General features: G+C 40.8%; 1 protein-coding gene across 4 annotated transcripts; it reads left to right on the plus strand.

Moving 5' to 3' along the window:
• The first annotated feature begins 4,943 nt into the window (after positions 1-4,943).
• LOC309708293 (epidermal growth factor-like protein 6) lies at positions 4,944-16,127 on the plus strand. 4 transcript variants are annotated; one of them, XR_014277228.1, is made up of 8 exons: positions 4,944-5,223; positions 8,816-8,925; positions 10,600-10,692; positions 10,824-10,946; positions 11,393-11,512; positions 14,134-14,262; positions 14,890-15,739; positions 15,932-16,127. XR_014277228.1 is itself a non-coding variant. In XM_082536205.1 (7 exons), the coding sequence occupies exons 1-7, from the start codon at positions 5,147-5,149 to the stop codon at positions 15,096-15,098; spliced, it is 861 nt and encodes a 286-aa protein (XP_082392331.1). In that variant the 5' UTR covers positions 4,944-5,146; the 3' UTR covers positions 15,099-16,127. The 4 variants fall into 4 exon arrangements, 3 of the variants coding, with proteins under 3 accessions (XP_082392331.1, XP_082392333.1, XP_082392332.1); XM_082536205.1 differs by having other exon boundaries at positions 14,890-16,127; XM_082536206.1 differs by lacking the exon at positions 4,944-5,223 and adding an exon at positions 7,701-7,891 and having other exon boundaries at positions 14,890-16,127.
• Positions 16,128-17,349: the final 1,222 nt, after the last annotated feature.

The raw sequence follows: 17,349 nt of genomic DNA on the forward strand, positions 1-17,349 counted from the left end.
AGTGGAAAGGAAAAACTCCCTTTTAACAGGAAGAAACTCAATGCATCATGGGAATTCCCTGGAAGCCTATGTCTATTGCAGCATAACTAAGGGAGGATTCAAGGTCACCTGGTCAAGTCCTAACTAGAGATGGCACAATACCACTTTTTTATGTCCGATACCGATATCATAAATTTGGATATATGCCGATACCGATATGAATCCGATATAGTGTGTTTTTAATCAATAAAACAGTTTTTTTTAATATCTTGCTGCTTTTTGTATAAGTTCATACTCAAGTTAAAAACAACAAACACTAAGACTGCAACTCTGCTTCCTGGTCCCAACTCTGGATAGTCATATTTTGGGGGGGTTAATAAATTTGTCCATATTTCTAGAAATGAGAGCTGCTCCATCCAAAGTGGGATGGATGCCGTCTCTCCTAACAAGACCAGGTTCCCTCCAGAAGGTTTGCCAATTATCTGTGAAGCCCACATCGTTTTTTGGACACCGCTCAGTAGGGATGGGTACCGGTGTCCGGTGCCATGATGGCCGGTTCTGCACTGAAGCACCGCAGCAATTTCCTAATGTTGTAAACCTGCTCAACATCTGGCAATAAACCCTTTCTGATTCTGATTCTGATTCTGATAAACGGTAGTAACCAGACCGAAAAGCAGCGCACATTTCGGTGCTTTATTTCGGTGCTTTTTTTCCTGAGCTGTGATACACTTTAGATTCTAGCCAATCATTTTACGTTTCCGAGGATAGTAGGCGGGCCCAGGTACGTACGTTCTTTTATGCAGAGCTACAGATTAAAAATGTCCAAGGCGAAGCGGTCAAAAGTCTGGCTGTACTTCACAGCAAAATATGCAAACTCAGCAGCCTGCAACAAGTGCTTTAAGCTGATACTGTGATATTGTCAAAGGAGGTAACACCTCAAATCCGATGAAACACCTGGCGACGCATAGCGTTTTTTTTTAAAGCCCAGAAATGCGCCGTATTTGATAGCTTGCTGCGAGACCTCACACCGAGCGCATCTACTACCCCCAAAAACACGAAGAGGAGAGTCCTGGCCCCTAGCCCTGCCAGTGTAGCAGAAATGATGAGGATGATGATGGCAGCAGCAGCCGTTCTTCTCTGCGTGAGTAGCTTAATGTGGTTCGTGTGTAATTTACGTTGAGTAGGCTAACCACGTTATTACATTAATGCATGTAAGGTGAACTAGCAAACATCATCATAGCTACATGCGGCTGTCCTCTTGTTTGATGGCAGATACTCCCTTCACCCTGGCCAAAAAGGCTAAAATGACCAAAGAAAAAGTGGAAAACAGTTAAACATGAGAGGTTTTTGGACAAAGTTTGTGTTTTTTCCATTGTTTAAGCCCTGCTTCCAGCCAAGAGTGATACCATATATGCCCCATAGCTGCAGAAAAGGCTAACATTGTTATCTTTTTACAAAAAACAGCTGAACATGAGAGGTTTTTGGACCAATTTTGTGTTCTCCATTCTTTAAGCACCGTTTGAGCACCGGCACCGTTTCAAAAGTACCGATTTGGCACCGGTATCGGATAAAACCTAAACGATACCCATCCCTACCGCTCAGACAGCCAGCAATTTAAGGAGAACATGCGACTAAACATGCCAGATGTTAACACATCAATTTATTCCCGCTGGAGAATATCTACCCGTGTCATCAGTCTCTATAGAAAATCGGTGTCGTTGAGAAAAGCGCAAGTCCAAAGTGCTCTATCAATAAGGACTCAGCCCTGATGAAACTTAAAGAGACACTAATGGATGGATGTGTACACATGCACGTCCATAACAGAAACTATACAAATGTTGAAAGCAGGTGTTTTAGTGTCCCCTCAGGTGCAGTCAATTGAATGCCTTTTCCCCCTATCAGCTGTTTACTCTGATCTCTGCTGGGCAGCTACTGCGCTAAGAACACCAGCCCACAAGTCTATATGTTTTGTGTCAGTACTGATAACAGATTGATAGAAATGTGCCCAGAGCTGCAGCGCTGGAAGTTCATTTTTAAGAGGATTCAAAGAGAAAGTGGCAGATAACGAGGACTTCGTGATCTCAGTGTTCTGGATTTAAACCTCTGGGTGCTCTGAGGCATTTCTGTGTGGAGTTTGAATGTTCCTACTATGCCGGAGAACACACTTGTTCGGTTGACTGACAAATCTAAATGGGACTGTAGTTACTAGAGGGTTTTTTTCTCAGTTCTAGACATGAGGGCTAGCGACCTGTCCCGGGTGTCCTGACAGCTGGAATAGTTTCCAGCACCCTGCAAGTTAAGAAGCAGTTAAGAAAATCCATGAACTATGTCAAAAATCGATGTCGTTCAAAGAGAAATGATTCCATGACTTTCTTACACACGTTTTTATAATTTTATTTAACAAAACTGCAATTTATTCTCAAGTAAATCCTCTACACATTTAATATTCCAGAAACTCCAACTAATGAAAAAAATTTGCAGAAGAAGCCTGGACAAGGTAGTCTAAATTAATCCATTAGTGACAACGTTCAACTCCAAAATGATTACCAGCAGCTGTAAAATTAGGTTTAATTCGACTTTCCGTGCTTTTAACTTTAAATACCCCTCAAAAAAATGTGAGAATGCATCTGAATTGTCACTTAGAGCACCCGCATGTCACTATCACATATGACTAAGTGCAATTTAATAAGAGCAGAAGGGCTCACTGTATGTTCTGTGCGATTAACCACCAAAACTGTTCCAGGAATCGTATTTTCACTTCACAGCGATTCACTCAACTTTATCATTTATGACGGACACACTGTACTTTGGAGCGAGCTGGGGTTGCGAAGGAGCTCCGAATGATATCTGATCTCTTTGTGGGGGCATCCTTTTTCAAGCTGAGGAATCAAAGACCACCAATGTGTTACAGCTCTAATGTGGTCAGAGGCAGTGGAAGGCGGTGGGGGGAGAATCTGCAGATTGGCTCAGAGGCACACTTGAAATCTTGATCCTTTCCCACTGCGTCCATGCTGGCAGATGGGAGAGAGCAGAGCTCAACTCCCCCGATCGACTCCTGCACTTGCCACACACTGAGCTAACACCGACAGCGTTTATCGCTCTCTCTTCGCTGTCGATGGCCACTTTCCGCTTTCCCCCGTTCCCCCTCGCCGCGTTCCCCTTTTTGGCAGGCGGGATTAAGTTTAATGGTATTGTGTGTGACAGATACGGAGTGAGGTTTGGCACTAATTTGAGGCAGACCACGCACAACCATTTTATGGTTTCTTTCCAACTCGCTCTGTGACATGTGGTGGTGACACGTTTGACAAAAACCATCCAAGGTGAAGGGCTGGGTGGGGCCCTCTGTGCGTGTGGGTTGAAAGTGAACTCACCCTGAACGGCAACTTCTTTCGTCCCACCCAGCACCACAAATAATCCAGTTTCTCTACAAGCATCATTGGCTGATTTTAAAAACTGTGTGGTTTGCAGTCTGAGGGTGTTTATGCTGGTTTTATGGTCTCCTCTGCAGCGGTGACACCCCGGGGCCACCTACTTGCAGTAATCTCATAATTAGCTGAATGGTTTTGAAGGAACATGCCAAATATGTGTTACTTGTTGCTTTGAGGCCAGACAAACAGAGGTGTCGGCTGCGAGCAGAAAAGGTCCATTTTACTGAAAACTGGATGAATGAGCTGAATAATGCTTGAGCGTGGTGGGTAGATGCATAATCAGTTTGGTGTGCTGTAGGGAGGCTAACTCATGACATAAACTTATTTTAAAAAGAAAGAAAAGACTTTTTACCAGCTCATGCTCATCCATCAGACAGATGCAGCCTTAAAGCAGGATTTGTGTGTGTGTGTGAGTGTGAGTGTGTGTCTAGCCTAGTGAGCAGACCACCAGGCCTCTAGACACGGACCCCGTCTTTGAGCTTAATACAACTGATTGCACTCTGATCAGTCCTGGTAATAGTTAAGGCTTCAAAGACACAGCCTCTGAGGCTGCCAGCAGTTATTTCCAACCCTGAGATCTCAGTCCCAACCCTCGGTACTGTAAGCAACAACCAACACTAAAAGGGGAAAAAAGTGCTAAGCTTTGGTTGGTAGCTACTCTTTCTCGCATTTCTCGTGTACTTTCATTTGCTTTAACCCCAGTGTTACATGTCTCGGTGTCGGTTATTTGTCTTTTGGTTGTTCCCTCGTTTTCTTTGATAGATAATTTTCTGTTGATTGTCCCGTTTTTGTTTTCCCTTCCTGTCTTTGTCTCGTGCCTTTGTCGCTCTGATTGTCTCCACTTGTGTCTGATTACTGTCACCTGTGCCTCATTCCTCACCTGTTTCTCATCCCCAATCAGTCCACTGTTTTCATGTTTTGTTTTGGTTTTTTGGATCGTCTGCTGTGCTGCCCTTGTGGTCTCGTGGGGCCTTTACTCCAAAGAAAAGTTCAACATACCCAGGATATCATTCCCTTATCTGGATTTTCTTTTCCTCATTGGCAGTGAGGCTAAACGGTCACACAAAGCTTGATAAATCAACCCGGAGTACAGTCTGAAAACAATCCAGCTGCCTCAGACCAATCAGCAGCGTGTGTGGCATGTGCTCTGTGAATATGTATGCGCTTTAAGTGCTTTGTTCTGTAAGACTGGAAAAGAGCTACTGTATTAAAGTTTAGCCTATTTAAAGCCCAAAACTTTCTTCAGGGTCTCAGTGGGGCGTTTTCATTGGGTTATAAGTGTGGACTGCAGATAGGCACTCAAACACTTTGACTTTGGAGGCACTGTTAGAACAATGACAGCAGCACAAACTACATCTGCTGTTGAAGGCAGTGTGATATGGATTGGAACAAGTCAGTAAATGACCCAGACCAGTGATCTGATTTTTTTAGCTTCTTTGCAATCTCACACCTCCTTCCCTCTTTTATTTCTCTCTTTCGTCCCTGCGCCTCTCTTTGTGTCCCACTCTATATTTTGCGTCTCTTACACAGGTGAGCTGTCACACCTCTTGCTCTCAGCACCTTGCAATTACTCCCTCCGCTCTTCAACACTCACACATACACCTAAATGCCCCTTGGCATGCAAGATAGAAGATAACGCTGCTTTTCGAGCACACAGACACTGAAAAACGAGAACGTCCGAGGATAGCAGAAGCTAATATGTAGTTCAGAGGTTAAAATAGAAACTGTGGTGGAACAAAATGACCAAACTAAGTCAGCAAGTCTTTGTGGTGATGGCACATTTTGTTTTCTTTTCTCTGGCTGATCATCGGGATGGGTAAGAGTTTTCTGAAAGTATTTCTATTTGAAGGAAATTTGAATTTGTTAAATTTTCTTAAAAAACATGCAGATTTTTTTTTCAGTTTTCCCTAAAGCTGGTAAAAGTGAACGTAATACCATAAGAATATTGTAAAAGCCTTTTTTAAAAAGTAATGGTTGTGACTCTTTCTTCCTGTACAGTGTGAACATCTTAAATTAATCCACTTGCTTTGTATTAGATCATTTAATAGCCTGTTAACATGGAGATTTAAGAGCAGCTACAAATGCAGCTCACATGGTGATCCTGCAGGCAATTGAGTTTTAATACACATTTGCTGATGAAAGCAAATAATAAGGGAGAAATTGTGATTGTATAGAATAGAAAGACTTTTTTTGTTAAAGACTCGGGATGAGGAAAGTGTTTCATAAGTAGTTACAGTGTACAGATGCTTTAAATAGGCAGCAGTATGCTTGACAGATCCAATAAAAAATGAACAGATGGGCATGGTTGAAGTAATATAGAATCAAAGATGTAGAAAAAACAAAGCCACGTGATTAAAAAGAATTAAGCTTTTCTTTTGCTAATAGTATGAGTCTGGGTGTATATGGAACTGTAGAAAGGTCTGACAAGAGTTACAACCAAAGTTCCCTCTAATTTTTCATGTGTCTGAGTGAACACACAAACTCCCTGAGCGGTCCCTTGGACCACTGTGAGCAACAGCAGACGTGTGCACTGTGGTCACGCCAGCATCGAATCCACCCAAGTTACATGGTTTATTAAAAGAATCAAATTACAGCATTTACATTTATGTTAGACTACTTTTAATTAACTGCTTTAGCCCACTTACAATGAAAATTTAAAAAAGAATCTAGTCATTGGCCTGTGTAGTATGTTAATACTATTGGACGTAAAAGTAACTTGAACTCCAATTTTGAAAACACAACTTTATTTATTTATTCATTTATTTATTTGCTCTGACTTGCATTATGAGTATGAGTCTGTGGTCTGGGAGAGAGTCCTGTAACTCTCTGTCTGCAAAATACAGTATATAATGACCAACGTTGGGCAATTCATTATATAGTTATGCAAACAACAAAGTTTTTTGCAGCTGTTTACCTAAAAATGCAGCCAAGGGCGATTGTTTAAATAAACATTTCAAAACTATTTACAGAACAATCAGGTGTTCTTCATCAAATTTGATGCCGCACAAATTATTTGTGCCACTCCAAAAAATAATTTCTGTCCACTATGAGATAAAGGAGAACAACAGCCTGATACCTGCAGGCCTGACAACAGGAGATGTGTCGGCACATAAGGACGCTGTCATAGCCTGTCAATGACGTTGATTAGCTGCGTATATACGAATGTGAATCACATCAGCGGCTGGACTATGGGATAAGGTGGCATCGTCTAATCCCATACTGGAGCAGCCAGTCACTTACTGACTAACACTGGAAAACAGAATTGTTAACTTATTTATTTTAATTTCAATTCAGGTTAGATTTTTTTTCTATGTGCGCAACACAGATTTTCTGTGCACAGAGACCATGCCAACACTGCGCAATTGAGCATGCACGCAGCTTAGAGCGAACATTGGTTACAACTGATTTAAAGTGTGGGGGATTCATATATAGAAGAGTAGAAAAATCCAAATACAAGTAAAAGATATCATGAATATTTTGAGACAACATAGACTTTTTAAATTTAGTTTTGACTGAGTGAAGAAGTTGTTAAAGTAAAAGCTAAACTAACCTTTGGTTAATGCTGAATATTCTGTTGTTATGGCAACCTTTTTGTTCACCATTTTGCATGCTAACCTAGCTAGCAACCTACCTAGCTAGCTAGCCCTTATTTAAAACTGACCTTCTAGAAAGTGTTACTGCTCCGCAGACTTCTTGGTGACACCTCCAGGAAGTAACTTTGGGTTAATGAGACACTTCTAAATCTGTCTGAAGGTATGGAGGTTTTGCACACACGTGTCCATCTGATGCTAACTGCTCTGCCAATTTGAAGGTCTGTCAATTATCATGATATGTACAGTCAAGTGATTAAGAATATGCTGACTTCTTTACAAACACTTGCAAACTATTCTCTGAGGATACTAAAACTGTGAGACCCTTGGCCTTCAAAATAAAAGTTGCACTATTTGAAACACTGAGGCACAACTTTTAGTTTGAAGGTGAGCAGTCTCCCATTTCCATTGCACTTTTTCAAGTTTTACTCAAACTTGGTTAGTAGAGAAGTTAGAGTAGATCTTAGGTAGATAGTAAGTGCATCTAATTAATCTAATTTTGAATCTTATTAAGAATTTTGGTGATTTTAGCCCCAAAGAGTTTTTTTTAACCCTTAAGGTTATATTTCTGGTCAAGTGCAAAGTAATTAATTTTTTTAGTTTAATTTTAGTTTTAGTTATACAGCGCCAAATCACAGTTTCCTTGAGGCACTTTATACTGTAAGGTAAAGACCCTAAAATAATGCAGAGGAAACAAGGGAACCCCCAACAATCAGGTGACCCCATATGAGCAAGCACTTTGGCGACTGTGGGAAGAAAAAACTCCCTTTTAACAGGAAGAAATCTCCAGCAGAATAAGGCTCAGGGCGTGAACAGTTGGGGGTGAAAGAAGGAAGATGGGACATAAAATACACTGTGAAGGAGAGCCACAGATTAATAATAACAAATGATTAAGTGAGTCAAAAAGGTGAGTGAAGAAGAAAAAAGTAACAAAACAATGAAAATGTTTCTTGCTCTTTGTACTAAAACACTTATAAATATAATAAATATAACACATGCTACTGTAACCCAAAACAGCAGTAAGCACACTTATACTGCAACCTTAGTATTATTATACACTACACAGGTCCTGTAGTTGTAATGTCGATGGACAACTCAAATGATGCCTAAATTAATCAAATTATTAATTTAGCAGATGAACCAATAATATTGTCTTGCTTTTGTTTTGGCTTTGTGTTGTTCACTACATATGCACACTGAGACGTGCTCTGCAGTACCATCAGTGAACACTGGGAAACATCTGTATTAAGACTAAACTCTGTTTCCAGCTTGCTGTGATTTATGTTCATCCCTGCTTGTGATGTGATCTCATCTACTAACTAATCTGGAATTTATTTATTTCTGTTACTTCCCTTCTTCCGTCTTCTCTTTTTCTTCTTGTCTCTGGGTGTTTATGAAACAGATTTCCCAAGAGCATTTCTGTTTTTATTGTTTGCAAAAGTGAAGACATTTTCAGCTTAAGCGGTTACTTCTTTGTCCTTGTATGTCCTATCTGAGAAAGAGACGATCTCATGTCCAAAATCACACCCTATTTATTATACAGTGCATTATTTCTACCTTACACTGATTTCAGCATAAGTAGGATAATCTATCTTACTTCATCTCTTTCACATTTAAATATCATTTTTTGTGTGTGGTTGGTCTAATATTATTGTCTCTGTCTCACAACTGCTTCTGGGAAAACCATCAAATGGCAAATAGCTGTAAAACTTTATTGGTGATTAATTGCACTGCCTACCTCCCAGGCATAAGAGGGGCTTTGTGCTAAAGCCCTGGAGGTCTGGTGATGATTAATAATCAGATAACCTCTTGTCCCAGCCTCCACAGGCCAGTGGAGGATGAACCGGAGCAAAGTCGGGGTCTCTGCAGCTATGGTCAGACGACTTCCTGTTGTTTTGGATGGAAGAATGTTAACAGCATTTGTGAGCGTAAGTCATTCTGCAGTTCAGTAATACAACAGCCCCAATTATCCAGCTCCTGAGGTCACTTATGAGCTCAGGAGAGAAAGAAATGTGAGATATTATGACACGTACTTTATAATAAGCTGTAACAACCTGAAAGACAGTATTGCTCTTGAGACATTTTTCTGATATTAATTAAATGTGTATATTTTGTATATTTACATTTAAAGCTGTATGCAAAATGTAAAATGTATGCTGAGAGTTAACTATTCCCCTTGGTTTTATGAGGTGCTTCAGTTTCTTTCAGCACATAATTTATGGCTCAATTAGTCTAGTATTATTAGCTCTGTTTCAAGATGCAGGAAAAAACACCTCACAATTCATTCCGATAATTTTATCAGCAGTCACATCACCAATAAACACTAGTGACTCGCCTCCACTGGCAGTCATACATGCCTATGCTGATGATGATGTTTTATGCTTTGGCATGATCGAGTTTCTCTCTTCGTGTCATTCTGGTACAAGTTAAGCTTGAATTGTAGAGATTTTCTTCCCCCAGAACTTTGCAGGCTCTTTTAGACGTTTCCTGGGAAACTCTAATCTGGCCTTATTCTTCTAGAGTGTAACCAGTGGTTTGCACCTTGTTGTGTATGCACATTGATGAAGGCGCCTTTTGATTGAAGAACTCCTCGATGCCATTCTTGACTTGGTTAAATGTCATGACATTGTTTTACTTAACCATGGAAATAATTCTGCAATCAATCACATTCGTGTTCCTCTTTGATGTTTCGGGCCTTTTATTGTTGCTGAGCTGGTCAGTGCTTTCAATGTTTGTAAAAATGGACCAGATTATTGATTGTGCCACTTTAATACGTTGATTTTGTTTTTTCTAATCATGACCTACCTCTCTTGTACTGACATGTCTTTTGAGCTCATGTTGACATTTCCACTTGGAAGCAGCCAAAGATCTTTTATCTGCTTAATTTGTAATTAAATAATGAGAGCCCCTGGCTATGAAACTTCTTGTTAGTCATTTGTCTTAACACTTTTGAGCCTCTAAAAATGGCGGACTGTGCATACAAATGTCTGTAATTCCTAAATAGTTAATGCAATGTGTTTTGTGAAATCCCTTGAAAGTCGCCACTTCAACCAAATCTTGATTGTTTGATTTAAAATTGTCAGTGCTGAGCCTAAGTATAAGTATAGTTACTACATAAAAGAAGAATATAGCCACTGTGACATTACCCTTTGTTTTCCAGACTACTGTTTGGCAATATTTCTATGAGAACTAACTTTATTAACTGTCCTAATATATAAAAAATAATGATAGAATTGTATTATTTCTTCTTAAGTTGTCTCTTAGTACAGTTAACCACAGTGTAAGCCATACTATGTCAGATAATTGCATCAAAAATGACCCAGAATGCACCGCTATGAGACAAAGCTTCATTCAGTGAGTGTAACCAGCTGAGCTGGAGGTCCTCACCCATAGACACCTGTTTAAACACCTGTTTTAGCACACATTATTGTCATCAGGTTTAATCATTAATGCAGTTTAAACTATTCAGTTATATAAACATTTAGCTTGCTAACATAGCTCACATTAGGTTTTTCTCCATTATCCTGTGCACGCTTTACATGCTGCTTTATGTAGCTCATACCAGTGTGCAGAAGTTACATTGTGTCTGTTGTTGTCCGCAGCGGTGTGCAAGAGATCCTGCATAAATGGGAAATGTGTGGGACCGGACAAGTGTTCATGCTCCATGGGTTATAAAGGACCGCAGTGCAATGAAGGTGGAGTATCATTTACAAAATCGTTGTCTGTCTTATGTTTTTGATTTCTTAACCATTACCTGCGTCATTCTGCATCATTTACCACAAGGATTTCTATCTGCCGCTTGAATAATGTTTCATATTGACTCCAGATGTGAATGAGTGCGGTTTGCCGGAGAGGCCGTGTTCCCAGCGCTGCATGAATACGCACGGTAGCTATCGCTGTTACTGTGAACCTGGATACACACTCAGTGCAGATGGATACACCTGCACCAGTGAGTAATTTTCTGTGGAGGGGAATGCTTAAAATCCACATTAAGAAAAGCCTGCGTGCTGGCAGATTATATTTCTCTCCGATCAGTTTTCTACAAAAAGCTTTCCACCGTCTTCATACCATAATAGGAGGTTAAAGTGTCCGAGGACTCAGCTTACACATCCTTTTAGCCTCGCATAAATGTTTATGGCTGAAATTTACAGTTTATATTATGGAAAGTGATATCATAACAAACCTTGGCGGTGACAGGGTCAAGAGCAAAGAGCATAAATTAGTGATTCATGTAAGATTTTAGTTTTTAAGGAGCATTCAGTTATCGTTTCTGTTTACAGCTTCATTACTGGTCTGAGTGTTGCAGAGCATGCGCTCGTGTACTGTGTGGTGGCATGACAGTGTGTGTGACCCTCTGACCGATCCTCAGCCAGTGTTTCCCTGTCTGTCTTCCAGGAGAGGCCGCATGTTCCTCCCTGCACTGCCAGTTTGGTTGCCAGATGGAGAGAGGGGGAGCGCCGCGCTGTCTGTGTCCCCCCGGCCTCCACCTGGCTGCTGACAACAAGACCTGTGAAGGTAGTGCCTCCTTAGAAACACCCTCAGTATGTCACCCCGTTTAGATTCTAACTTTTCACAGTTTTTATTCACCCGATAATCAGACCGGTAACTGTTCAAATCTGTATTTTTTTTTAAATTTACCCATGCAGTAAATATCATTAACAGGTCTTTACAGAATGTCTCTTAATCACACTGCTACTCTAGAAAAATATGTTTGATTCATTAACAATTATACACCTACTTCTAATCGTTCTTTCCTCAGCAAAATATCAGAACTTTTTCGCTTTTTCACCTTTGATACTGTTGGTCATGACATTTTAATTTAATTTTAATTTAAGGCTTAGGTTTGGTTTAGGTCAGGTTCTTGATAATCCTACTTAAAGAATAGAGGTTGTTGTTTTTTTTAGTTCCAGTAACTAATTTTAGATCTGCACATATAAAAATTTAATCAGGTGTTCCTCAAGGGTCTGTTCTTGGTCCATTACTCTTTAACCTTTACCTTTGACCTCTACATGCTCCCACCTGGTACTTTTATTAAAAAAAAAATCACATATTCTACCATTCTTATGCAGATGATACACAAATGCACGTATTGTTTTCCTCTGATGATCTAACCCGTTTTCAAAAATAATAAGCTGCACATTAAATAGTATTTTATTTCTTTATTTTGTTGTTTTTATTGCCTTTAACCCACAAAGGTGTCATGTTTTATCGTTTATGTTGAGCACATTGAGTTTATGTATAATCTAACGTGCTATATAAATAAAATTGCCGTTGCTGTTGCTGTTAGTTGTCAATGTGACATTATTCTTGTATATGGGAGAGAGTGGGTTTTTATTTTCCAACTGATGTCTGTCTAAAGAGCTAAAGAGCTTTGATTTATAATCATCAACTTACTATCAGGTCTGAATAAATGCTTAATTAGAACTCATAGATGAATCTATTAGGAAATGTTTGCTCAAAGCTTAAAAATAAAAATAAAGCCTCCACACTCAGTTGAGTGTGATGAAAGCATGCACATTATGTCAACTACCTGCAGCTAAGTTACCAGACATCCACTGATCTGTCCACCCAGTGGTAAAAATATCCTTTAATAACCTAAAATGAAGGGAATTACCTAAAATGCTGGAGTCCCTCTCGATAACTCCTGACGACTCCTGTCCTGTAATGAAGCGAACCTCGCAGCTGTTAAGGCGCATTCACACACTCTTTGTGGGAGCTAGTCAACTTCAAAGGCAGTGGGAAGTCACTGTTTTTTGTTTTTCTCTCACTGAAATACTGCTCTATTTAAATGACACTGGGACAAATGACAAATAATAATTAAAAAATCTGCAGGTGTTCCTCCTCTTCCTTAAAGTAAGTATATTACCTAGGAAAGAAATATTTGGTTGTCAGCTTATTAGGTACAGAGACATTTAAAATAATTCAAATATAACACACAAAAAAATCCTTTATCGCTCAGGGTTAGTGCAAAATATTAGAAATTCCTTTTAGTACTTCTCAAATAATTTTCTGAAGATGCTCTGTTTTTTTCAGTAGGATCTTATATGCATCAATGAAGCCCTCAGTAAAGATAATTTATAAGTTCAGCTTGTAAGTGGCAAAAACTGCAGTTCCTTTAGTGGCCACTTGAGGCTGGCTCCAGAAATGAGTTAATCCCTATAAACTCCCATGATAAAATGCCCAATTTTTCAACACTGAAAAGCATATTTACAACCTGGTAGAGGGGGCAAAATCATTTTGGCCTTTGTGGATGGTTTCCCTTCTTCTTTTTACAACTCATCTACCTTGATAATTGAGTTAGGGGTGTGGTTGTGTTGATTGAGAGGTGTCCCATCTAGAATCTGCGAGGCACTCTACCCTCGCATCCATATAAGGTAGCTTCTCCAAAATACCAAACATTAATGATGAAGATTTGAAACTGGTAATCTAAAACCAAACTTGTGACGTAATGTTGGTGATGTCCAGGTTTTATTCAATCTATACCCCGCTTAAAGTGTCATAAACAGGTCGGCTTTAAAAACTAGTTCAGCTCCATAGATCTGTGGTCTTGGTTCACAAACTTTATGATTTTATATTTTCATGAGTGACTTGCAGGGTGTGCCAAAAACCCATACACAGCTTCATGGTCCACACCTGAATTTGTATGCGTTTGGGTCATTCCTTGTCTTTTAACAGCGCACCTTTCAAAGCAATGACGTGAGGTCCAGGTACTCATTTGTGTGTTTTAGAAGGTAATTGCTGTTTTGAGCGAAGACAAGAAAGCACCTTGTCCTGGAAAGACATGCGTGTGTGTGTGTGTGTGTGTGTGTGTGTGTGTGTGTGTGTGTGTGTGTGTGTGTGTGTGTGTGTGTGGTCCAGGTGTGGACTCATGGTTTGGACTCTGTTCACAGAGTCACAATATGTGGTCATGTCTTCTTCATGGGGAAAAACTAAGGCGTCATCATCAAACATTAAGGTGAACACACGATTTAGGCTTAGGGTGAGATTAGATTTAGAGTTTAGTGTAAATCTCCAGGAAATGAATGTAAGTCAGTGTAAGGTCTTCTGAAGTGATGTATACTGAGCTGTTGTATCCCCCAAAATAACAAAAACTTCAGTGATGTGCAAGTCAAACATTTATTTGCGGTGTGTTCCAGATGTAAACGAGTGTCAGCAGGATGTGTGTCCACCACGGCGGACGTGCAAGAACACTTTTGGCAGCTTCGTTTGTGTGTGCAAAGACGGTTTTGTGATGGGGGCGCTGGAGGGCTCCGTTAAATGCCGAGGTAAAAAGCAATGTTGTTGAGCAGACTGTCACGTGTGTATGTGTGCATGTGTGTGTGTGTGTGTGTGCGTGTGTGTGTGTGTGTGTGTGTATTTTGTGTTTTTTTTTCTAATTCATAGAATTTTGTTGTCTTCTTGGACTTGAATGGTTGAGAATATCTGAAATACAGCGAGAGAGCAAAGAAGATATAACATTTCCCACCAAAGTGAAGCCAGAAGTGATATGAATTTTTGAAAATCTCTTTCAAATTGGTTCCATGTCAGCCCCGTAAATGACTAAATGGATCACAGCACCATCCCCACATGTTCTCCTCATCTGCGCTAATTGGCAGAGGAGAGGGATCATGTGAAGATGTGCTTTGGCAGCAGAGAATCCAGAGACCATGTTTATTTGATGAGCACTCGTAGCTCACCCACTCAGCTGTGGGCTCACCCGCAAGCTGTTTTTTTTTGTTTTCATCTGTGTGATGAACACTGCAAAATTATCTATTAGGCAGGTTTCGAGGAGTCAGTCCCAAAACCTTTTCGCTCTCTTCCCGCTGATCGATAAAACAACTGTAAAGCAGGTCTAGCATACTCGCATGCTGTGAGGCCATCAAACTATTATTTCCTTCTCTTCTTCTCCAAAGATGAGGATGAATGTTTAACCGGGGCTCACCGGTGCAGCCGCCATGCTCGTTGCTTCAACACCGATGGTTCCTACACCTGTCTGTGTTTGGAGGGATTCTTCGGCAACGGACGCACCTGCCAACCCAGGAGAGCCCCGCAGTCCAAGGCTCTCATGTACTTCAACTACAAACTCAGCAAAAGGACCAGACTCCTGCCACCTGCATCTTAGCTCAACTTCCTGCAAACTACATGGGTCAAATAAAAAAGGGCATGCAACATTAAGGAATGATTTAATAAGCAAAAACAACAACATCACCAACAAAAAAACCACACGCACAACTGTAAAAATAGGCGGGAACACTTTGAGCCGACTTGTTTGTTTTTGTTAAGAATTTTCAGCTCAGCTGGAAACTTTTTTTGCATTTTCTTTTTTTTTTTTTTTTGAAAATATTCACAGCACCATCGGCTGCCTGTGTAGTATCAAGTAGACAAACCCTTCATTTAACAAGTGCACTGCAAAAGGACTGCAATGTGTATACTTTAATAGTATGTTTGAGCCCAAATAACCAGCTGGAGGCTTTAGTGCCGTGACTCATCTCAGAACCTCAGACACACGCCCCTGTTTGTACAACACAGCAAAGCAAAATCATTCATATATCGGGTCTGCATCACTAGTAATTTATAGATTTTTACCCCCTTTTAATGTAAATTTTCTCATGAAAAAAAGCGGTTTTGTGAGGCTTCAGATTTTGCTAATAAAAGGCTGACCTCTGGTGGATAGATAAGGGAAGATGCTGGATTTGTCCTACCTTCACTGTGAACTCTGAAGAATGCCAGTGAAACAAAATGCTACCAAAGGATGTGTACTTTGTAAGTCTACCATGTGATTATGGATTAATGCGATGTTATTTTTTTTTCTTAATTTCTAATTTAAAAAAAAAACCTGTCCAAACAGATGGTATATAAACGTGATGGACTCGCTTTGGAAGCAGCTAAAGCACAGACTGATGTTTTCCTACCTCACTGTTTATCTTCTGCCCCTCTCCCTCTGTTATGCCACAGGGAATGTTTTTCAGACCCACTAAGTCACACGTGGGGCAGACTACCACACAGCAAGAGAGCACAGACAGGTCAGACCAACCAAATACCAGGAATCCTTGTCTGTCAGCAGCTGTCTGGAAACCTCTTCCTGCTTTCAGAGAGCGCACGAATGGAAATTGAAGTTTGCTTTTTGATGTTTTTCTCAGGTCAATTTCAAGTTTCCTTCCGAATGATTAAGATCGTGACCCTGGGAGAGGGGGTGGGCGGGAGGATTGCAATAGTTGAGGATAATAACTGTAATGATAGGAGATGGTGGTAGAGGGCACTGTGTGTTGTGTCAGGGCCCTCGGTTGTAGTCCCCGAGGCTTTGATGCTCACGGGGAGTCGGGTTTGTAGTGAGAACAAGCAGCTGCTGCCTGCTGAAGGGCCCTGCCACTGACCCTATTCATCCCAACAGCAGGTGTCACGTCGAGTCCCCGCCTCAGCCTCGCGCGCACACATTCACACATGTGCCTCCCCTGCGCACACGCGTACGCCCATGTGCAAAATCACAGAGCTTTGTGCGCATTTACGCACACACAGACGAGTGTGTGTGTGTGAGAGAGAGAGAGAGTGAGGGGGGGCCTGGAACTACTTACAGAGAACAAAGAGGGAAATCAGGAAAAAATGCAGCCTCTTAGAATAAATCTCACCACAATGCTGAGAAAAATCCCCAACCTCACCCCCAGAAACGCAAGAAAAACCTGGTTTCTCTCTTTCAAAGCACTCAAAAGTGTCTTACAAAAGCAGAAATAGAAAACATTTTAGATAAAAGGATCCAGGCCCCTTTTACTGAAAAGGACCTCACACCAAGTTGTGTGTAATTCCTACCAGAAACTGGTTTATTTACCAAAAAAATAATAAGATTTAATGCCAAGGCACTTAGGCTACAAATAAAGGACAACAAGTAGTGGGTACACTGAAAGGGGAGGGAGGGGAGGGAGGTGAGGGGACGCCGGGGTGGAAATTTTCCTTTTTTCTTGTGCTTGTTATTTTCTGGTCCTCTGTTTACACGACACACAAGATTTCTCATGGAGGGGCAGCAAAAAAAGGGGGGGTGGGGGGGGTGAGCCGTGCAGTATGACCTCGGTGAAATAAAAGGCAACAATAAACACGTCAGAGGAATTTGGACGTGTCTGCGGTGACACAAGCTCTCACAAAACGAGCCCGATTTCACGTACGACTCTGAGGAGCTGCTGCTTGCTGCCTGGCCTCGCCTTATATAAAGCAAAATCAACATTGTTGTCCCGAGAAAGTGAGCAATGATGCTGACAAGTGCACGGAGCCAATGACAATACATTAACGGAGATGCTAGGAACAACCGTGCCACCCAAGTTGCTGAAAGGCCTTTCAAACAGCACCACTGAAGTGTAAAACCACTAAAAACCCCTGTCCTTCCC

The sequence above is a fragment of the Aulonocara stuartgranti genome, assembly GCF_965226115.1.
Source record: "Aulonocara stuartgranti genome assembly, chromosome: 6".
Classification (NCBI taxonomy): Eukaryota; Metazoa; Chordata; class Actinopteri; order Cichliformes; family Cichlidae; genus Aulonocara; species Aulonocara stuartgranti.